Source organism: Nuphar pumila, chromosome 6, assembly GCF_984573655.1.
Source record: "Nuphar pumila chromosome 6, dmNupPumi1.hap1.1, whole genome shotgun sequence".
Classification (NCBI taxonomy): Eukaryota; Viridiplantae; Streptophyta; class Magnoliopsida; order Nymphaeales; family Nymphaeaceae; genus Nuphar; species Nuphar pumila.
Window position 1 is genome coordinate 106756947 of NC_143254.1, and position 23860 is coordinate 106780806.

Below are 23860 nucleotides of genomic sequence, written 5' to 3' on the forward strand. Positions count from 1 at the left end.
AAACTTGAATTATTCGCTAACTATATATATAGTGAAAATGGTATGGTTCAAAAAGTAAGAAAATATAAAAAAAGCATGCAAGCATTCACAATTAGTAACAATTATAGTTACTAAAGGCATTCAGACTTATGAAGGAGTTGAGAGTCTGGACTCCCTAACGATTTCGAGTGTAACAACGATATCTTCATTCTGCTATAAATTATGCATCCGTTATGTATTTTTTACAACAAATGTTTTTTGAAGCATATCATCGACATTAGGCAGGCCCCATTGCAATTAAAAAGCCCCACAACAACAATCTTCTACATAAGCAAATTCAATAGCAACTTAAATATGTTATACGAATATATTTACAAGTTATGACATTATACAAATCATAGTAAACTGAAAAAGAACAGTAGACTGCCAATAGGAGAAGAAATTGAACTCGGCAAAAGTTGACACCACTCATAGGGCAAAGAAATCCATCAATTAGAGGGCTCATGTGACCTCATTTTTATCACTTGGCGAGTGTTGCTTTTGTCCGGCAATAGCAGCCCCGCCATTTCTTGCCATCACATGGCACACTTTGAAGTGTACAACTGCACTTGATGCCTCCATCTTTGGCTGACAGTAGGGGTGGCAAAACCTGAAATGGGTTGACCCGCCTAGCCCGTTTATTAAACGGGCCAGGTTCGTGTTAGGGGCATGACAACCCGCCAACCCGGCTGACCCGTTTAATAAACTGATTAGGCGGGCGGGTCAACCCGCCAACCTGACCCACCAACCCGTTTAATAAACGGGTTGGGTTCGTGTTTGCCACAGCTGACCCCGTTTAATAAACGGGTCAGGTTTGGGTTAAGGTATGCTGACCCGCCAACCCGACCCGATAGCTGACAGTATCAGTTGTGGGGCCCAAAAGGCACCATGTGATTCCTGCATCTTTCTTGCCAGCTTAGTATTTATTTATTAGTTTATAGTGGCCAAAGCCCTAGATTTTGGGTTTTGGTCAGCCAAACAGGTTAGAGAGTTGGAGGTTTTAAAGAACCCAAGCTTTGCCTATCACATCCAAACGGTACCTAATAAGTAATGAACTATCGTGTTTGAATTAATTTCCCTCGTCTGTCGCTGATAGCGTTAAGCTCTTCTCCCTCTCCCTTCGCTCTCTCGGTCTCATCGACGCGCGCTAGGTTTCCCCGGCAATTCTGACCCCCGCCCCCCCCGCCCAAAAAATGTCCCTAACCCGCCGTCTTCTCTCCCGCTCCCCTCGCCATGCACCCCCCTTTCCTCTCATCATCGCCCGGAGGGCCATCTCCACTCCCTCATTAGGTTTGGAACTCGACCTCTCCCACCCCGTCTACACCGTCTGGGGATCCAACACCGGCGTCGGCAAAACCCTCGTCTCCGCAGGCCTCGCCTCCTCTGTCCTCTGCCCCGACTCCAAGCCCTCCTCCCCTTCCAAATTCCTCTACATCAAGCCCGTCCAGACCGGCTTCCCCGAGGACTCCGACTCCCGGTTCGTCTACCGCAAAGCCTGCGAGTTTTTCCTGCATCAGCGGCCTAAAATCAGCCTGTTCGCGTCGAACCAAGCGGTGAGAACCTCTGTTGCGGCGTCGGAGTCGCTTCCCGGCTCTGGCGGCGAAGAGGACGACGTGGGAAGAAGCGGCGGCTTGAGGGAGCTGAACTTGTACGAGGAGAGGAGGATGTGCGGTGCGGATTCGCCGGTGGTCGGGTTCAAGTTGGCGTGTAAGATGCTGTACGGGTGGAAGGAGGCTGTGTCTCCGCACCTGGCGGCCGAGAGGGAAGGAGCGATGGTTAGCGACGCGGAGTTGCTCAGTTCTTTGCAGAGGTGCCTGCGTCTGCATTCGGCGGCGGATGGAGATTGCGGGAGCGAGGGGCGGATGTGGAGTGTGATCGAGACTGCGGGAGCCGTCGCTAGCCCGGGGCCTTCTGGATCCCTGCAGTGCGACATCTACAGGTTTTGTTTTCTCGACTTCAGATATCATTTTTGTGTGTGTTTGTTATCTTTGTTAGAAGCAAAAACAAACAAACAAAGATTGCTTGAAGAATTGAGATGAGCACACAGTTGGTGGCTTTAGAAATTAAGATAACTAGCTGAGTTGGGAAGTTGCACTTCACAATTAAAAAAAAGAGTTTTCTCTTCACAGAGGAATGTAATGGTTTATTTTGTTGTGAAGAAATATACGAGTAATGAGAGAATGTGTTTGGAGGTTTAGGTCCATTTTCATTGCTATTAGGTCTCTTATCTTTCACTACATCTGATAAATTTTGGTCTATGCTTGATGGTTGTGAAGAAATATACGAGTAATGAGAGAATGGGTTTGGAGGTTTAGCTCCATTTTCATTGTCATTAGGTCTTTTATCTTTCACTACATTTGATAAAATTTGGTCTATGCTTGATGCTAATTTTTCTTTATTTATCAAACCCAGAGCTTTTCGTTTACCAGCTATTCTCGTTGGTGATGGACGCTTAGGCGGCATTTCAGGGACTATTTCTGCTTATGAAAGTCTGAAACTTAGAGGTTATGATATTGTGGCCATTATTTTGGAAGATCATGGCCTACTCAACGAGGACAGCCTACTGTCCTACTTGAGAAATAGGTAATTTCCATTGTTCTGGTTTAAGTTTCATTTGTTAGGAAGCTTTTTTCTTTTTATAAATAGGCAAGTTCCATCTTAGATGTGTATTTTATGGATTGTATATTAGGAGTATTCATTATTACGTGGAAGATGCAGTTTATTGAACTATACCAGTGGGCACGTTCACCTGTTTTTTAGTGAATTTGCATGTGTCATCCTAGAAAATATGCCTAAATCTATTTTGATAAAATATAATACGTTTGCTATCCGTGATGGCTTGTTTCATGATTATGCTTGTGAAATTGCCATAGTTTGCATATCCTTTGTTGATAAGCATATATTTTGTTGGAAAACTTATGTATGGACACCTATTCAATGTGCAACAAATACCTAACCGTAGTCGTCAGTGTGCAAAGAATGTGGTGTAAATTGAATGCAAAACAGATGCTGTTAACAAGGAGAATGTTGGATCCTTGGTTATGAATGGAGAGGATTGGAATCTATATTTGTGACAAAAAAGGTTTGCTTAATGTAAGCTTTTAGAGGTCTAGCTTGTACAACGAAGAATTATGAAGGTAAGATCCTTCTGTAGGAAATGAGGTGGATATGTAACAAGCCTTTGTTTTCCTTCAAACAAAGTGGATGTGTCTAAACAATAAAAAAAGGTGGTTTGCTGAGGAAATTCATAGTTAATAGTTTGTTTTTTCCTCTAATGCAGCGGTTGGGTCTTTCCCAGTATCTTTGTTCTTTTCCACTGTATTGTGCCTTGATTTTCTTTCTCATGTCTTGGTTGAATCAGAATGTATTTTACTTTTGATATGAAAAAAATTTACCCATTTGAGTCTCTCATCTTGAATGCAAAGGCTAACCCTAGAGGATCTGTTTTGTGATAAACTGCTTGCCTCATATCTTTGCATATCGAGGCTTCTACCAGAGGAATGTGCTCTTCGTAGGATGGAACATGAAATTGTCAAGCGGTTTGCAGTGAATTGCTTGCAGGCTTCTTTACTCTTTGACTTTATTTACCACCTGAAGATCAACCTTCTAATTCTCAGCTTAGGGCACCCATAACTTTTCCATTTTGGGAAATCTAGGTATTAATATTGCAAAGAGAAGAGAAAAATGAAAATAATCGTATTTAGATTGGAAAAAATAGACTGGTTGCTTGAAACACATTGGAAAATATAAAGGAGGAGCTATTGTTAATATATATATATATATATATATATATTGTATGTTATGTAATAGGTAATGCTCTCTAGGGGCATTTTGGTCTTGTTTTTTTTCATGTAAACAGTGACTGTCCACTAAGGACAATATTGTATTTTTGTCTTTATTGTATAGTGTAGGGGGTCTATTTGACTGTTGGACTGTTCCAACAATCATAAATACGACTCTTGGAACAATGATTGCCCATGGGATTGTTCCAACCAGTGTTGTAAGTATCGTACTGTATCATACGCTACGCTACAATACGTATCGTTACTTTGGGGAAAACAATACGATACACACCCGCATCATACCTGTATCGAGTGTATCGTACAATACACCCCAATGTATCGATACAGTACTATATATATTTTTTGAATCGTATTTCATAAACTTGGTTATTTTGTTTTTGTTTATATAATATGAAAGTACGAGTCTTGTGGCATTATTCTTGTGAGATATGCGTGCAATATTATCCATAATTTTGTATTAGTTGATGTTTGATGATGTCTTATGTAGCTCATAGAGACATAAATGTGATTTTATGCAATTCATCACTGTTTCATGTGTTGTGATTTTTTTTTAGATTTTTTGTTATTTTTTTATGATTTTTCTGTTTTTTTGGATTTTTTGAAAATATTTTATTAAAAATTTATGATACGTTTACAACACAATACGATACAGTGTTACTTTGGGCCTGACTGATACAGGTAAAGATACGATACTTACAACCTTGGTTCCAAGCGTCATAAATATGATTGTTGGAACAATGAATGCCTCTTAAATGCCCATCTACATTTTCTCATATATAATGTGGCTATATAAATAAAATAAATTTTGAATGAGTTTATGTTGTGTTTGCCGACACATGAATTTATGTTAATTCTTTGAATCCAGGAAAATGCCAAAAATGCCAAAAAATGGATTAGACATCTCCTCACAACACTACATCAGCCCATTAGTAAATATTTGCTCTTTTGTGACAATCGAAGTGCAGTTGCAATTGCCTCCAATCCCGTTCAACACGGAAAGATGAAACATGTTGAATTAGATCAACATTTTGTTTGAGAGAAGATTAAGAGTCAAGAGATTCAATCTCTATTTATTAAAGGCGAAGATCAAATAGCGGATCTTTTTACGAAGCCACTTTCAGTTGCTCGGTATTGGCATCTCAAAGGCAAACTTTCCATGGTGATTTCTACCCCAAGTACAGTTTGAGGGGTGTGTTAGAAATATGAGCACGTTGACAGGGAAATATGAGCACGTTGACAGGGGTATTTTTGTCCATGTATAAATCTGTATAATTAAGGGTATTTTTGTCTCAACACATATTTCATTATATAAAGGAGAAGGGCGTGACCTAAGAAAATCACGACCCATTCAAGTTTCAGTTCTTCTTCTTTTGTTTTTTGGCTTTCTCTTGTTTTCTCCTTAACAGGGCATGATTCCCGAGGCAGGTTCTATCATTTTTTAGTCAATCATATCCTTTTCCTTTTCAATTGCTTTAAGTCTTTCTTCTTTTGATCCACCGTCGGTTCCAACAACCAATTTTGTGAGAATTGATTGTGGTTCCAATGCGGATCCATCAACAAAATGCCATAAGTCTTTACTCATGAGGATCCTCTTCACCGTCGCAGCTCACATGTTGTAGTTCTTCCCATCAAATTTGATGGGAACAACCATTATAATTTCTTTATCGGCCATAGTGGAGGAAATAATGAAGATAAGAATGAGAAGAAGGAAGATGAGAAGAAAGTAAAACAAGATTGTTGAAGAAGTTTGATGATGCGTTTCCTGAGACAACAAACCAACGAAACAATGCTCCACCAATCTCACGAATCTCCTCTTCAAGTTTTTGCCCAAGAGCACCAAAGGCTTTAATACCATGTAATGAAACAACAAGTGCACAAATACAATGCCACAATGTGGTTACAAAGTTGCACACTCACATGAACAAGAGCTACTAATGAGCCAAATACAAAGAGCCACTAAGGGCTAATCACACAAACTCTCAAACGAGAGCAAAAACATAAAAAATAATAAAGATTTTATTAAACAATGCTTGGCAACAAGCCTACATAATACAAGAGAGGTAGTGCCCATGCATAAAGGGGCTGGCCCAACTAGCTCTTCGGCCAGCCCTAAAGGCTAGATTTCTAGCCATTGGGGCTGGTTGGACCAGCTCCCAATCAGATGTCAGCTGCAGCTGCAACTGCAGTTGTCAGTTGTCAGAATCAAAATAAAAAAGTCTGAAAAAAGAAAAACTCGTCAGTCTCTAGTGGACTGTCCTATTACAACATGAAATGACTGAAATACCCTTGATGGGTATTTCAGTTTACATACATAGTGAACTATATGTATATATACACACACACACACACACACACAAAATACAAATGGCATATACACAATACATTTTAACATAAACTACCATCCTTACTTCTGTAACTGTGGTTGTCGTAAACCCAAAATTTGAAAAAAAAATGCTAGACTGATGTCAATGATATGAAAAAGACATGAATGGTTCAAATATTATGGGATTCAATTTGATGCGATACCTTTGAAGGATGTGAAATATCTAATTCACTAAATGTGTGCTCTTGCATTTTATTTTGTGGTTATGTAAATGGGGTCATTGGCCCTAGCTTATTGGTAGTGGAACCTTGGCAGATACTAACTTGAGAGGATTTGTCATTCATGAACATCTTACAGTGAGATTTCATGATTAATGAATATGTTTTTTAGGCTGGAACTTTTCTCAAAATATGTTCAGCACTGAGACTTTTTTTTGCTGAAAATGTAGGTCATGTGTAAATAACCTATTTCTAATGTGAAGCGTATGTCTGATTGGGGCTGCCTAAAAGTGTTTCACCTCTATAGTGATCGAGAAGTCAGAATTCAATCTTCATTCGCTTCCTGTGGTTAATAACTAACTGACAGGTTGCACTGTGCCTGAGCACGGTGCCCATTTGGGAGGCTTGGGTTCTCCTGCAGTACATCATTAGCTATAGAAATAGGTTGGCCTTTAAATTGCCATTGTTAACAACCAGTATCTATTCAGTGTTAGTGCATAGGCCTATTGAACCAATTATTCAGTGCTAGTAAATTTTTATATTGTTCCTTCCTTTTTTAACTTTCTGATGTTCCCTCCGTCATATAACATTTATCTTCTTCTTGTCATTCCGGTTTCTTATTTTGCGTGAAGGATGATATCAACTTAGTAAGGGTTCTTGACTATTAAATGGCTGCATCTTTCTTTCCTTAGAGTGCATGTGCTTGTCCTCCCACCGGTACCAAAAGACCTGTCTGATAACTTGATGGATTGGTTCAGTGAATCACAAAAAGTATTTGGTTCCCTTAAGGAAATAATGCTTGATCAGTTTTTGAAAAGGATTCGTCGGTTGAGAGAAATGCCAAAGAAAGCAGGGAATATGTTATGGTGGCCATTTACTCAACATAAACTTGTGCCAGATGACAGCATTACAGTCATTGATTCTCGATGTGGGGAAAACTTTGCTGTTTATAGGGTAAGTCTGCTTCTCCAGTTATGTTCTTTTATGTAGTTGGGTTTTGTTTTCGTTCTCTTTATGCTATTTATTAATTGAATTTGATTCTTCGTGTGATTGCTGCCTCTATTTACAAACGAATAATTTGTCATTGCAGTCTGCTGCATTTTACTTGTCTTGTTTGAACTTGATACAATATACTTTTTTCTTGGATAGGACACTATTTAGGTGATGTGATTTTGCATTTATTTTAGCCTTTTGAACTATTATTTATCTGATTTTGTTATGTATAAAAGATTGTGTCCTATTCTTATTGCAGGCTGTAAAAGGTGGGGATTGTTCTGTTATTGCTCAACAATTTGATGCATGTGCAAGTTGGTGGACTCAGGGACCTGATGCTGCACTTCAGGTCAAACAAATACTTGTATTGTTTTTTCAAACCACTTGCCTCTGCAAACAAAAACTTGTATATTTTTTTTTGAAGCCACTTGCCTTTACCCATGTTACCTATTTCTTGGTTTGCTCCTACTAGCAGGCCATACTGGTATCGGACATATATACAGTAATTTGATACTAACTAGGTTGAGTGCTTTAAGACACTTCAGTTTTGCTTCACGGATTGTCTGATATTTTTTGGACATGTATAGATGTGTTTTTCTGCCAGCTGATACTTTTGGACATTTATAAACACATATTTAAGGTGTCTGACCATTTCTAACACTCATGTTTACTTTAGATAGGTGCGTCATATTTCAGCATGTCCTTCCTTGAGTGCATGTGTGTGTGCAGTTATATACCTTAGTAAAAAAATATTGGTGATATTTTGATTTTTTTGCAAAAAAACACAATAAAATACCTAAATGAAATATTAGCATTTAAAACTCGATATTTTCAAAATATTGTTATATTTTAATTTCTTGTAAATTTATCACGTTTTATATATCCTTAAAAAGGCAATTCCATAAACACCCAATATGTAATGAAATATGCAGAAATACAAAACAAAGGCCTCTAAGGGCTTACATGATCATAAACAAAAGTGCACATGCAGATACACAAGTCTAACTAAGGGACAATCAAAGAGCATTAAGGCACTACACAAGCACTAAGTGCATACAAGACGAAATTAAAAGAACACAAGAATATAAAAAATATACATTTTATTAAGCATGAATGCTTAAGAGAAGCATTAGAAAATGAAAGGGGATAAAAGCTCCTATTTGTACACATAGAAGAGAGAGGGTCCTACAACTCTATTGACTAGTCAACTCTATGTTGCTTAGTCAGGAAAGAACCCAACAACTCTATTTGGTATTTGACCAAATAGTCCTTATAAAAACAGAAAAGAACAAAATAAATAAATAAAGTAAAAGTACTTATGTGCCCCTAATGGGCACAACCTATTACAAGGACTGAAATGACCAAAATACTCCTAATAGGTATTTACTTATTATATCATTATAAATAAAATATATATACATATATATGTACAATATGAACAATATATATATATATATATATATATATATATATATATATATTATACAACTTAACATTTTCCCTCAAACTTACAGTGTGATATACCAAAAGTTCAAAAATACAAAAAGAATCAACAGGAAGGATCAAAGTCTTCAAGTGTCTTCATTGGAAGTCTCTATCTTTATGTCGCATTAGAGAATTTTGCAAATACAAGTCTTCGAATGTCTTCATTGGTGATCGTCCTCAAACGCCTTCATCAGCTATCTTCATCTTCATGATATGATGTATCAAAGATATTCTTTTTTCAATCCATTGCATCTTTAAGAATTTGCAGAGAGAACAAAACAAAGGTTCTAACTACACAAAGGAAAATATCCTAACCAATAGTTATAAAGTTTTTAAAACAAATATATTTTTGAACAAGAGAAACATTAGATATTCATTAAGAAAGATAAGAGAAGCATATCTTAAGGATAATTTTTTTTGAAATCAAATCATAAACCCAAAATCAGATATTTTTTTTCAAGAAACATAAATATTGATTATAAGAGAATTTGATCGCTAAAGGACATATAAATCATAAAGAAGAGATAAAAAATTATGTATAAATAATATCTCAAGGATTTTTAGAAAAGCATTTCAAATGAAATAACTAATCATCACCTATAACATGCATATAAAATCTAACAATTCAAAAGAGCCCTCAAGAAAAGAGGAGATAATTAAATTTATGCATGCAATAATGTGAGCAAGATAATTAATATGAAACACATATATATCCAACATGTAATTAAAGCATATTTAATGCACATAATAATGAAAGAGAGCAATCTTATAAATCACAACTCATTAGGATTCATTCACACAACCTAAAATGGACTTAAGCACAAAGGGCGAAACATCAATCTTAATATATATATATATATTATTAATAAAATGCACATAAGATGCATAAAATTTTATCAATAAACATTTTCTCATACAAGTAGAAAAAGTTTAAAATTTTTATGGAGAGATTTTAAAAATCCTACACAACAAAAAGAATGGTATTTACAAATCTCAACAATAGTTCGACCACCACAAGCAATCACCTCACTAGACCTTTAAACCTCAAAAATTAAGTGTATCAACTACTAGAACAAGAGCATAATCACAATGCCACTAATGGGCTAAAACACACACAAAAAGTGTGAATAATTAACATTTCTTGTTTACATAAAATGACACTTAAACAAGTGTATCAACTAATAGAACAAGAGCATAATCACAATGCCAATAATGGGCTAAAACACACACAAAAAGTGTGAATAATCAACATCTCTTGTCTGCATAAAATGTGAATAACCAATGAGTGCACATAACTCATCATATTTGAAAAACATCTCTTGTTTATGTGAAATGACACTTAAATAAGAGGCATAACAAGAGGAAACACATGAGGTAAGAGAACTTGTAATGAAAACAAACTAATGCCATCAAGAAGAATAAGAATAATAATTTTAACAATCTTTCAAAACTCCATAGTTCCAAAAAACATAACTACTATCAGAGGAAAATCTAGATATCAAACATCTAATACTGTAACAATGGTCACACAAACAAATGAGTGGTAAAACATACCAATAGAAATTGAGGTCAATCACCTGCCAGTTAGATACATACTTATACCTACAAGATGACATGACGTGGACACAACTCACCCCAACGACTAACTCGGATTTTCAACCACAATGAGTTCAGAGGCCAATCAATCATCAATCAGACCCAAGGCAAATAGCAACACGTCACTCATAACCATTGAGAATCTCGACTGATAAGATGACATGAGGTGCTTTAACGACTAACCTTGATTCCACAACAACGAGATGTACAAGAAACAAATGAGTGATACAACACACTCATAAAACCAGAGGTTAATCAACTGTCAGTCAGAATCAAATCAATTGACAATCTATACTGACAAGAAGACAAATGTGCACACATAACTCACCTCAACAACTAAATCTGGTCCCACAACATAGAAGTGCATACAACTCACCTCGATAAGGCCAAACAAATAATAATGGATGTATCGAAAGAAGAGTGATGGACTTACAAAGCCAAATAATAAAAACCTTGAAATACACATTCCAAGGAACAAGAACTGATAAGACAAAAAATTTCAAGGAAATCCTCAAGTAATGAATTATAGAGCCTTCAATCACAAACTGAAATGTCCACCAATATTAAGTGGATAAACAAAAAAAAATGTTCTCTAACGAACATTCTCAGAAAACCCACAAAGGGGTACACAAGAAAGCTAACAATATAAAAAATGATATTTTATTGAATATCATAAGTATGCAATAAAAACATAACACTTAAAACTCATGCGAGGTATCATGACGCAAATAAATTTTAGTATGAAAATCGGGTCCAAGTCTAGTTCCACCTGAGTCCAAACCAAACCTGACCCGTTGACACCCCTAATGTATATACACATATTATATGTACTATATAAATTATCATGACATTTTTCTTGATATTTTGAAAAACATCTTTTCCTATATATTATAGATATTTGGTTCCTATTTTTTGTTTCTTCTATATTTTAAAAACTTTTGTAAATTTTTCTTTACATTTTTCTCAGAAAACTTATTATTTCTTATCTGTTTTATTATTTGTTATATTTTTTTTGAAAATTTAAAGATAACGTTTTCTTGAGAAGAACAGTTTTTTTGAAAAGAAGTCCCGAGAAATAGTAGAGGGCGATATTGGTGACTATGATATATATATATATATATATATATATATATATATATATATATATATATATATATATATATATAGAGAGAGAGAGAGAGAGAGAGAGAGAGAGAGAGAGAGAGAGAGAGAGAGAGAGAGAGAGAGAGAGAATCCCGTAACAGTAGATGAGCAAATCGTCCACTGTTAACGGACTCATATTCGCTGCTGATTCCGCAAAAAATCAGCTGCAGAACACCATTTTTTTGTAAAAGGCACATTTGGCGCCGGTCGCGACCACCACTAAATATGCAATTTCCGCCCAGAGCATTAGTGGCTGTCGTGACTGCTACTAATGCTTTTTTTTCTGCAAATCAGACGTGCAAGGCGCGTCCGACGTTTAACCCGCCCCTCATTATGAGTTTTCCTATATATATATGTGCACACACACATATACGTACATACATACATACATACATACATAGATACATATATAGGGGTCATATTTGATAGTCTTTTGTAGGTACAAATGCCTCTTTGTTATTTATTTATTTATTTCTTTTGCTTGTTTTTCATGAAACTAACCATACAAGTGTGGTCTACACGTTTTTCTTTGTGGGAATCGGCTCTTAAATCATCCAATTATGACATGTAATCAGGTTTCTATAAGGATTAAAAATAATGGCCTATAATGTGCAATACTCTCTGGGGTCATAAAATCATGTTTTTCATCAAAAAAACATGATTTGAGAGCCCATCCCTTACTATTTTGGACATGTCTGAATTCATTTATGAGGTCGATTGTATGAAAATGACCTGTCCCATGGTGATGCAGAGGCGTTTGTGCATACAAATTTTTCAGAAAACATTTTCCCACTATATATAATTTGGTTTTCTGTGCATGCATGAGTGCATTTCTGCTGTGTTACAGTTGGAAGGAAGTCATGCTTATTTATTGTATGTGGTGATTATTTGCACTTTTTGTTCACACATGAACACATTGCAACATGGGGGGTGCTTTTTCTGCGATACATCAGGGGAAGTTATATTTGTTTCTTGGTTGTTTACATACTTTTGATTGTAGACAATTGCTCTTGATGGGACTTTCATCCATTCAAGGAGGTGGATGCTAGCTTTGTCATAGTTACCTTTCATGGATGGTAGAATGCATTGTTTGCTTTTTCCCGAGGATGATTTACCATGTATTTCTCTATGCCGTTTCTCTTTTTTAATGTATTCTGGTTTTCCTTGTTCTATATTTATCAGTTGGGGATGTTAGTGTTTTACAAATTAGTTGCATATCTCTTAATATTTGTTCACAGTGACTCTGGTTAGGAGGTTACAGATAGAGCTTGCACGAGATCTGGGTTATGCCACTGCTAGGTTTGGTCATGTGATGTTTCCTGAGAATGTCTATGAGCCCGCATTGCATTGTGCAGAGCTTTTACTTGAAGGTGTTGGAAAAGGTCAGTGTTTCATAGCATGCATTTCATCTGGAAAGCGATTAGGCTAATCATTTTTACCTTCTTCAAAGCTCAAAAATGCTAGCTTAATCTTTTCTTTCTATGTTGGGAGAACAAACGCATAATCGATCCTTTACCTTGATCCTAATGACAGCTATATGAATTTTTAGCATTTGATGGGTTGTGATATTTCACGCTTTGATATATGTATATTTATAAATATACGTATATCAGGGGTATTCTGGTCATTTCATATTTTATATTTTTTGTAAAGTCCACTAGGGACTAAATAAAGCCTCCCCTCCCCTTGTTAAAGCATGCTTTTTAAAAGCATTTGAGATATTCTAATACAATATCCCTTTTCTTTATGATCTTGTGAGCTTTATGCTATTGTGATCTTGTGGGTTTCATGTTCTTGTATCTCTTTTATGAGATTCTTATCGGTCCATTAGAGACCACAATAATTTTTGTGCACTTGTTTAGCCCTTTGTTATTTGCTATAGTGATGGATGAGCTTACGAGATCAATTCAAGAAAATGTGCCGTGGTGTATGTTGTTTGCTGATGATATTGTTTTGATTGATGAGTCTAGAGCTGGGGTTAATGCTAAGTTAGAATTATGGAGACAGACATTGGAAGCAAGAGGTTTTAAGTTGAGTAAGAGTAAGACAAAATACATGGAATGTCGGTTTAGTAAGCAACAAAGTAATGATGAGAGTGTAGTGAAGCTTGGTGAGCAAGAAATATCGGTGGATGATTGTTTCAAATATTTGGGATCTATCATTCAAAAGTATGGAGAAATTGATGATGTAAATCATAGGATAAAGGTGTAATGAGATATTGCGGAAATATAAAGGGTGTATACAAGCACATACAACAATGAATAAAAGAGAAAATATCACAAATCCACGAAGGGACAATACAAGCACAAGCCTTTAAGAAGGCAACAATATACAAAGCCTCTTATTGAAAAGAGAGAGAAGCTCTCCAAGATGAGAATACACAAGGGGTTCACCCCTATTTATACAAGAGGAAGAGGAGGAAAAAGGAGGGCCAAAAGGGCCTCAAAAGGAGAGCCAAAAGGGGGCTCCCATAGAGTCGTTGGGAGCCCCCAACGGTCACATTTGTGACCGTTGGGGCTCCAACGACTTCTATGTTGGAGCCCCTTTAGGTCCTTAAAAAGAACAAAAAAAGAATTGAAAAAATAAAAATAAAAATTACATTTATTCAAAAAAGAAAAATAGTTGTTTTCTAAAACAACTATGTGAAATTACAAAAATACCTCTATCGGGTATTGATGTAATATACAGAATTTATATATATATATATATAATAGGTACATTTTAACACCCCCCTCAAACTTTACGGGGGAATGACAGAAAGTTTGCCAAGAAGAAACATGAAGCGAGGAGCCGGAAGAGCTTTAGTGAAGAAGTCCGCCAACTGTTATTCTGAAGTGACATATGGCATAGCAATAGTTCCTCGTAAAAATTCGTCACGAACATAGTGACAATCCATTTCGATATGTTTCGTACGTTCATGAAAAGTATGATTGCTCGCAATATAGATGGCACTCTTATTGTCGCAACACAGCTTTGAGGCTTCAGTAATATCAACTCCCATATCTTTAAGCAAACTGCGAAGCCATACAAGTTCCATTGTTGTGGTTGCCATCGCCCGGTACTCAGCTTCAGTGGATGATAGTGAAACTTTCTGCTGCTTCTTGCATTGCCAGGCAATCAATGAGTCCCTTAAAAAGACACAAAAACCAGTAGTTGAGACTCGATCATTGGGATTACCTCCCCAATCTGCATTAGTATAAGCAAGAAGATTCAAAGAGGAAGAGGAGGATAGAAATAGCCCTTTATTTATGGTATTCCGAATGTAGCGGATGATTCGGAGAACCGCACTCATATGCACGGTTGTAGGAGCATGCTGAAATTGACTGACTGAGTGAACCGCATGAGTGATATCTGGTCTGGTGATGGTCAAATATGTAAGAGACCCAATGAGTTGTCTGTACGGTGTGGGATCTTCCAGAAGAACTCCATCCTCTAACCGCAATTTGGCATTAATAACCTCGGGAGTCTCTACCTTCTTATCATCAGAAATCCCAGACTTAGAACATATATCTGCAGCAAGCTTCATCTGTGACAAAATATATCCTCTAGGAGAATATGCAACCTCAATTCCAAGAAAATATCTGAGAAAACCTAAATCAGACATATCAAAATTATCTATCAACATATTTTTAACATTAATAATACTACTTTGATCATTTCCAGTGATAATCATATCATCAACATAAAGCAACAAAATTACGATACTAGAACCTGCATTTTTAACAAAAAGAGCAGTGTCAGTATAACAAGAATGAAATCCTAATTTTATCATGATATCACTAAAACGATCATACCAAGTATTAGGGGCTTGTTTAAGACCATATAAGGCCTTTAAAAGCCGAAGAGTTTGACCTTGCTTAATATTTATTCCGGGTGGTGGATCCATATAAACTTCTTCACTTAAACTTCCATTTAAAAAAGCATTTTTTACGTCAAGTTGATAAATAGGCCATTTTTTGGTTGATGCGACAGCTATTAAGGTTCTGACACTAGTCATACGAGCTACGGGGGCGAATGTTTCTTCGTAATCAATACCATATTCTTGGGAGTATCCCTTAGCAACCAATCTGGCTTTATATCGTTCTAAAGAGCCATCGCTTTTAGTTTTAACTTTGAAGACCCACCGACAACCAATAGGTTTTTTGTGTGAGGGTAGATCAACTACTTCCCAGGTATTGGCCTTTTTTAAAGCATTTAGTTCAACTTGCATTGCTTCAACCCAATGAGGTATAGATTTAGCTTGATTATAGTGAGCCGGTTCAAAATAAGAATATAGAGTTATCAAACATGCCCGATAGTTGGGAGATAAAGAATCATAGGATACAAACCTATTTGGGGGTATTGATATTCTAGAAGAATGCCTAACTTGTGGTTCCTCAATGGATTCGGAAATTTGAGAGTATTTTTCGAGGGCACTAATAGGTTTTTCTTGATTTTTTCTTGAGTAAACATTTATATTGGCATCACTATCATGAACATTTGTATTTGAATTACTATCATTTGAGAGTGTTATGTCAAGAGGGGATACCTCGTGAGTGTCATCTATGTTTTCAAGAGAATCTTCTTGTATGTCATCAATAAGATCATATAAGAATATATAATCGATTTCATTTGTCTCTTCTATTTTGTCAAAACCGTTTTCTTCTTCGAGAAATGTTACATCTTTTGAAACATATAGTTTATCATTCTTAAAATCATAACATCTATACCCTTTTTTATTTTCACCATATCCAAAAAATACACATTCAATTGCTTTTGGAGATAACTTATCCCTTTTATGTAGTAGGACAAAACATTTGCAACCAAAAATACGAAGTCGATTAAAATCGGGTGAAAACTTAAAGAGTTTCTCATAGGGAGAAGCATTTTTTAACTTAGAAGAGGGCATTCTATTGATTAGATAGGTTGAGGTAAGAACGACTTCCGCCCAAATTTTTTTTGGAATATTTCTAGACACAAGTAATGTTCTAGCGGTTTCTATAATGTGCCTATGTTTCCTTTCCGCTAGGCCATTTTGTTGAGGAGTCCTAGGACATGACTTTTGATGACAAATGTCATTTTGGTTTAAATAGTTTTGAAATTCGTGAGATAAGTATTCACCACCGGAATCAGATCTTAAAATAGATATGTTACTTTGAAATTGATTTTGAACCTTTTTATGAAAATCTTTAAAGAAAGTAAATACTTCCGACTTATGACTAAGGAAATAAATCCAAACATACCGAGTAAAGTCATCAATAAACGTAACATAATATGAATAGCCCCCTTTAGACATAACCGGAGAAGGACCCCAAACATCTGAATGCACCAATTCAAAAGGCCTTGATCAGAGAAAAGATCTAGTTGGAAAAGGAATAGACTTCATTTTTCAAAAAATGCAATCTTTGCAATTAATTTCTTTTTCCTTACAAAATTTGTTTCCAAAAGGAAAGATACATTTTGGAATAACTTGGATGACCAAGTCTTTTATGCCAAGTTTCCATATTTTTTCCATATTTAGTGCGATCATACCAGCACTAAAGCACCGGATCCCATCAGAACTCCAAAGTTAAGCGTGCTTGGGTGAGAGTAGTACTGGGATGGGTGACCTCCTGGGAAGTCCTCGTGTTGCACTCTCTTTCCAACTCCGCCTGTGTAGTTATACACTGCCGGTCCCAAGCCCGGATAAAGGAGGAGGGTTGCGGTAGGCCTGTGACAGCCAGCATAAAAACTGTCATATCCTATGAAAATGAACCATTATGAGAATTTCGTTGGGGCGTTCCCTACTGAGCGACGCGGTGTACTCTCTAGGCCCGGAGGCAGTGATAAATGTGCAAGGGTTGCTAGGTCGTCGCCCAGAAGCGACGCGTCACACCGGCGCCCGGGTGTGGTGTCAAATAGGCAAGGGTTCCCTCACTTTGTTGGACGGGTGGGGGTAAAGAAGTTAGTCCAAGACCATAAAATTAGGCTAGCCACTTGGAACATAGGGTCTTTAACTGGTAAGTTGGTAGAGTTAGTAGATGTTATGTGTAGGAGAAAGATTGATATTTTATGTCTTCAAGAGACCAAATGGGTAGGTGAGAAAGCTAAAGTGATAGAACCTTGGGGATATAAGATTTGGTATACAGGAATAAATAGGAATAGGAATGGAGTAGGGATTGTTATGAGTCGTCAGTTTATAGATAATGTAGTTGAGGTCCGTAGGAAGGGTGATAGAATTTTACTTATTAAATTAGTATTAGGTACGGATATTATTAATATTATTAGTGTTTATGCACCTCAAGTAGGTTTAGATGATTCCATTAAGCATCAATTTTGGGAAGATTTAGATGGAGTAGTACAAGAGACATCTTATGGAGAAAAGCTTTTCATCGGCGGTGACCTTAATGGACATGTAGGCATTAGTAGGGATGGATTTGAGAATATCCATGGAGGCTATGGTATAGGAGAAAGAAATGAAAGTGGAGAAAGGATTTTAGATTTTTGTTTGTCCTATGATATGATCTTAGCAAACACTTGGTTTAGGAAGAGGGAGTCTCACCTAGTAACATTTAAAAGTGGGGTTAATACGAGTCAGATAGATTTTTTCCTACTTAGAAAGAGAGATAGGGGTTGTTGCATCGATTGTAAGGTTATACCAGGAGAAAGTGTAGCTACACAACATAGAGTCTTAATTTTAGATCTTAGAATTAGACAATGCCACAAAAGGGATAGACATAGGATAGATCCTAGAATTAAGTGGTGGGCACTGAAAGGAGCTAAACAAGGAATGTTTGTAGAGCAGGTAGTTTAGGAAGTTGATTGGTGTCTCGAGGAGGATTCAGAATCAATGTGGAATAAGATAGCGGGTGGTATGAGAAAAGTAGCTAAGGAGGTATTGGGTGAGTCTAAAGGCGGTGCACCACTAGGTAAGGATACATCATGGTGGAACGAGGATGTCAAATTAGCTATTAAGGTTAAAAGAGAGTGTTATAGAAATCTAAGTAAGAGTCGTGATAATGAGAATTTGGAGAAGTATATGATAGCAAAGAAGGAAGCTAAAAAAGTTGTTCGAAACGCGAGGGCTAAGGTATATAAGGAGGTTTATGACAAGTTGGATACCAAAGAAGGCGAGAAGGATATTTATAGGCTTGCAAAGATGAGAGATAGGAAATCGAAGGATTTGGGTATGGTTAGATGTATCAAAGATGAAACGCAAAGGGTTTTAGTCAAAGATGAGGAGATTAAGGAGAGATGGAAAGATTATTTTGATAAGCTATTTAATGATAGTCATGCTCAAGATCTTGGAGACTTCTCCATTCCTTTTCATGAGATAAATCGTGACTTCATGCGCAAGATTCAAAAGAAAGAAATTGCAGAGGCTTTGAAGAAAATGAAATCAAGAAGGGCAGTTGGCCCAGATGGTATACCTATCGAGGCTTGGAAATGCTTGGGAGAGAAAGGTTTAGAATGGTTGACAAATCTTTTTAACTTGATTTGGCGAACAAATAAGATGCCTAATGAGTGGAGGAAGAGTACTTTGGTGCCTTTATATAAGAATAAGGGTGATATACAAGATTGCACAAACTATCGTGGTATAAAACTCATGAGTCATACTATGAAACTTTGGGAGAGGGTGATTGAGTCTAGGTTGAGGAAGGTTGTCATGATATCGGAGAATCAATTTGGTTTTATGCCTGGAAGATCAACTATGGAAGCTATACATCTTCTTAGACAACTTATTGAAAGATATAGAGAGAGGAACAAAGATTTGCATATGGTTTTTATTGATTTAGAGAAGGCATACGATAGAGTACCTAGGGACGTTCTCTGGTGGACAATGATGAAGAAAGGTGTTTCTCTCAAGTACATTAGTATAATTAAAGATATGTATGAAGGAGTAGTAACCAATGTCCGCACTTGTGGAGGGGTGACAACCAATTTTCCGATAACGGTTGGGTTACATCAAGGATCTGCTTTAAGCCCTTTCCTATTTGCGATAGTGATGGATGAACTTACGAGATCAATTCAAGAAAATGTACCGTGGTGTATGTTGTTTGCTGATGATATTGTTTTGATTGATGAGTCTAGAGCTGGGGTTAATGCTAAGTTAGAATTATGGAGACAGACATTGGAAGCTAGAGGTTTTAAGTTGAGTAAGAGTAAGACTGAATATATGGAATGTCGGTTTAGTAAGCAACGAAGTAGTGATGGGAGTGTAGTGAAGCTTGGTGAGCAAGATATACCGGTGAATGATTATTTCAAATATTTGGGATCCATCATTCAAAAGTATGGAGAAATTGATGGAGTTGTAAATCATAGGATAAAGGTTGGGTGGATGAAATGGAAAAGTGCTACTGGAGTGCTGTGCGATCGTAGAATGCCATTGCGGTTGAAGGGAAAGTTTTATAGGACGACTATTAGACCCGCTTTAATATATGGTACGGAATGTTGGGCTGCCAAGAGACATCATATTCAAAAAATGAGTGTAGCTGAGATGCGGATGCTTAGATGGATGTGTGGAAATACAATAAAAGATAAGATTCGGAACGAAGAGATACGTAAGAAGGTAGGTGTTGCACCCATTGAAAATAAGATGCGAGAGAATCGTTTACGGTGGTTTGGACATATTCGGCGAAGGCCTAATGATGCTCCAGTTAGAAGGTTGGAGAAATGGGAAAATATATTAGTTAAAAGAGGTCGGGGTAGGCCTAGGAAGACTTGGATGGAGATGATAGGAAAGGATATGAATGCTTTGAACCTCACCGAGGACATGGCGTTGGATAGAAATGATTGGAGGAAAAGGATTCATGTGGAAGACCCAAAATGAATTTCTTTTTTGGTTCATATCGCTGACCCCAATTGTTTTGGGATGAAGGCGTAGTTGTTGTTGTTGTTGTAAGAACAAAAAAAATTTGTAGGGAGATCAAGATGGTCCATATAATAGAGGTCTCCCTTTCTATGGTCTTGCCCAATCCGCTTCCCGGACCGGAGATCCTGCACAAAGCAACCATTAGATGAGAAAGATATTTCACATCCATGGTCGGCAATTTGAGAAACCGAAAAAAGGTTTAAATTTAATTTGGGAACAACTCTTACTTTTGGAACACAAAAATTTTGTGAATCTTTAAAAGAGCCAATACTTGAAATTTTCAAAAAAGTTCCATCGGCCGTTGAGACACAAGAGTCCTTTGAATTGATGCAAACATCACTAAGTGCATTTTCATGAGGGGTCATATGAAAAGAAGCTCCAGAATCAAGGATCCAAGAATACGTACCGGGTGATGATGTTGAAGCAATGGCCGCACCCGATGTGGAGGAAGAAACTTTTAGCATTTGTTGGAGAGCCATAGATATTTGTCCAAGAGTTTCTTTAATGTCATTGTTTTTGCCTTCATCTTCTTTGGTGGTGGTTTCTTCAAGAGAGGCTACTTTAGGCTTGAAGGTTCCCATAAGCTTTGGACAAGCGGGTCTAATGTGACCCGGCTCATTGCAATAATGACAAACAATCATTTTTCTTCCTCCATTGTAGTTCCCTTGTTTCCCAAAATGAGGAGGCTTATAGGTTCTAACATTGTTACCCGGTATGGATACGGCAAGGACTTCATCAACATGCTTACTCATGCCAAGCCTTGTCTAGTCTTGAGTGATTTCGGCAATAGCATCCTCAATAGGAGGAAAAATAGATCTATGGAGAAGTGAGGATCTCACTTGCTCAAATTCGGGACGTAGTCCAAAAAGAAGTTGAAACAATCGCTCTTGTTCCATTTGTTTTTGTCTTAAATCAATATCTTCCATAGAAACCCACTTTGGCTCCAAGAGAGCCAATTCATCCCATAGTGGGTTTAGGGCACTATAGTAGTCTTGAATGCTAGAATCACCTTGCTTGGTGGTTCTAATCTTTTCTTGCAAGAAGTAAGCTCTTGCAAGATCCTTTTGGGTATACATACCCCTCATAAAGGACCAAGCCTCATTGGCTCTACGAAATTTAGCTATATTAGCACATACCTTAAGCTCCACATTGTTCATAAACCACGCAAGGATTTTTGCGTGATTGCTTTCCCAATCTTCCACTTCCTTTTGATGATTTTCAATGGCCTTGAGACGAGCATCTCCCTCAAGAGCCTTTTCTTGATCTTCTTCCATCTTTGTGAGCATAAGCTTAGGTTCCGGAACGGTCCCCATGACATAACCCCAAAGCTTCTTTCCTTTGAGATTATTCTCCATTGCCGATGCCCACATCATATAATTCTTTCCATTGAGCTTGAAAGAAAGATCAATCTTTGTCTCCATGATGTTGCCAAGAAGTGAGAAGATGTTCACTAAAATATGAGATACACGAACCACACCTTTCCTTCAAGAATCGAGTGACTTTGATACCATGTAATGAGATATTGCGGAAATATAAAGGGTGCATACAAGCACATACAACAATGAATAAAAGAGAAAATATCACAAGTCCACGAAGGGACAATACAAGCACAAGCCTTTAAGAAAGCAACAATATACAAAGCCTCTTATTGAAAAGAGAGAGAAGCTCTCCAAGATGAGAATACACAAGGGGTTCACCCCTATTTATACAAGAGGAAGAGGAGGAAAAAGGAGGGCCAAAAGGGCCTCAAAAGGAGAGCCAAAAGGGGGCTCCCATAGAGTCGTTGGGAGCCCCTAACGGTCACATTTGTGACCGTTGGGGGCTTCAACGACTTCTATGTTGGAGCCCCTTTAGGTCCTTAAAAAGAACAAAAAAAGAATTGAAAAAATAAAAATAAAAATTACATTTATTCAAAAAAGAAAAATAGTTGTTTTCTAAAACAACTATGTGAAATTACAAAAATACCCCTATCGGGTATTGATGTAATATACAGAATATATATATATATATATATAATAGGTACATTTTAACAAAAGGTTGGGTGGATGAAATGGAAAAGTGCAACTGGAGTGTTGTGCGATCGTAGAATGCCATTGCGGTTGAAGGGAAAGTTTTATAGGACGACTATTAGGCCTGCTTTACTATATGGTACGGAATGTTGGGCTGCCAAGAGACATCATATTCAAAAAATGAGTGTAGCTGAGATGCGTATGCTGAGATGGATGTGTGGAAATACAATAAAAGATAAGATTCGGAACGAGGAGATACGTAAGAAGGTTGGCGTTGCACCCATTGAAAATAAGATGAGAGAGAATTGTTTACAGTGGTTTGGACATATTCGGCGAAGGCCTAATGATGCTCCAGTTAGAAGGATGGAGAAATGAGAAAATATATTAGTTAAAAGAGGTCGGGGTAGGCCTAGGAAGACATGAATGGAGGTGATAGGAAAGGATATGAATGCTTTGAACCTCACCAAGGACATGGCATTGGATAGAAATGATTGGAGGAGAAGGATTCATGTGGAAGACCCATAATGATTTTCTTTTTTGGTTCATATCGCCGACCCCAATTATTTTGGGATGAAGGCGTAGTTGTTGTTGTTGTTGTTTAGCCCTTTGTTGGCATTGTATTTGTGCACTTTTGTTTCATTACATTGTTTACCCATGGCGACACACTCTCTCTCTCTTTTTAAAGCATCGATATTCGATACTATCTCTTTGGTTCACCTATTTTAGTGTGCATATATATATATATATATATATGTATATGGAAAACTTCTATTTTAAAAGGATAACTTTTATAGAAAAAATGGATCTAGTGCAAATTATAGCAGTTAAAATCCTACTACGTCGCCTAGGCTACCTAGGCTCAAGGCTACCGCCTAGGTGCCTAGGTGGTGGGCCGCCAAGGTTGGTATTCTGTATTTATTTCTTTATAATTTATAAAACATTATAATCATTTTGTTGTTTATTTTGAAACATTTAAGTTTTCAGTTATTTTCTTATTTTTATAATTTTATTTTAAGCGATTATATTCTTTATGGGTGTCTAGGCAGCGCCCTAGTCAGCTGACTAGACGTCACCTAACACCCTTGGGGGGCCAATGCCTAGGTGCTGCCTAGCACTTTTGTCTACTAAGGCCTAAATACATGGATGCTACTTTGGCTTCTATAAGGGCTTCCTTAAAGCCAATATGGTGTCTATCGAGTCAATTGTAATGAAACAAAAGGAAATACAATAAAGCCAGTAAGGGCATATAAGGATTAAGAACAATGTGCACAATCACAAGTCTACCAAGGGACAATACGAAGTTCAATCAATGGCAAATACAAAGCACAAAAAGTGCATACAATAGCCACTAAGGGCAACCGCAAGAGAGCACAATAAAAAGAATTTAAGTTCTCATTCACTAGAAAATGCTTAAGAAAAGCATATTTACAAGAGGGAAACCC

At 37.0% G+C, this 23860-nt stretch overlaps 1 protein-coding gene and 1 non-coding gene across 2 annotated transcripts in view; both read left to right on the plus strand.

The window, feature by feature from the left end:
- Nucleotides 1–1211: 1211 nt before the first annotated feature.
- The window catches only part of BIO1 (adenosylmethionine-8-amino-7-oxononanoate transaminase), a 33550-nt gene continuing 10901 nt past the window's right edge, over nt 1212–23860 (plus strand). Inside the window, exons 1-5 of the mRNA XM_090009618.1 lie at nt 1212–1957; nt 2431–2601; nt 7055–7316; nt 7615–7704; nt 12841–12961. Coding sequence (XP_089865744.1) covers nt 1212–1957; nt 2431–2601; nt 7055–7316; nt 7615–7704; nt 12841–12961 — 1390 coding nt within the window. The remainder of the gene's footprint in view (nt 1958–2430; nt 2602–7054; nt 7317–7614; nt 7705–12840; nt 12962–23860) is intronic.
- LOC149835573 (5S ribosomal RNA) lies at nt 17077–17195 on the plus strand. The gene has a single exon (XR_016432887.1). It is a non-coding gene; the product is annotated as a 5S ribosomal RNA (ribosomal RNA).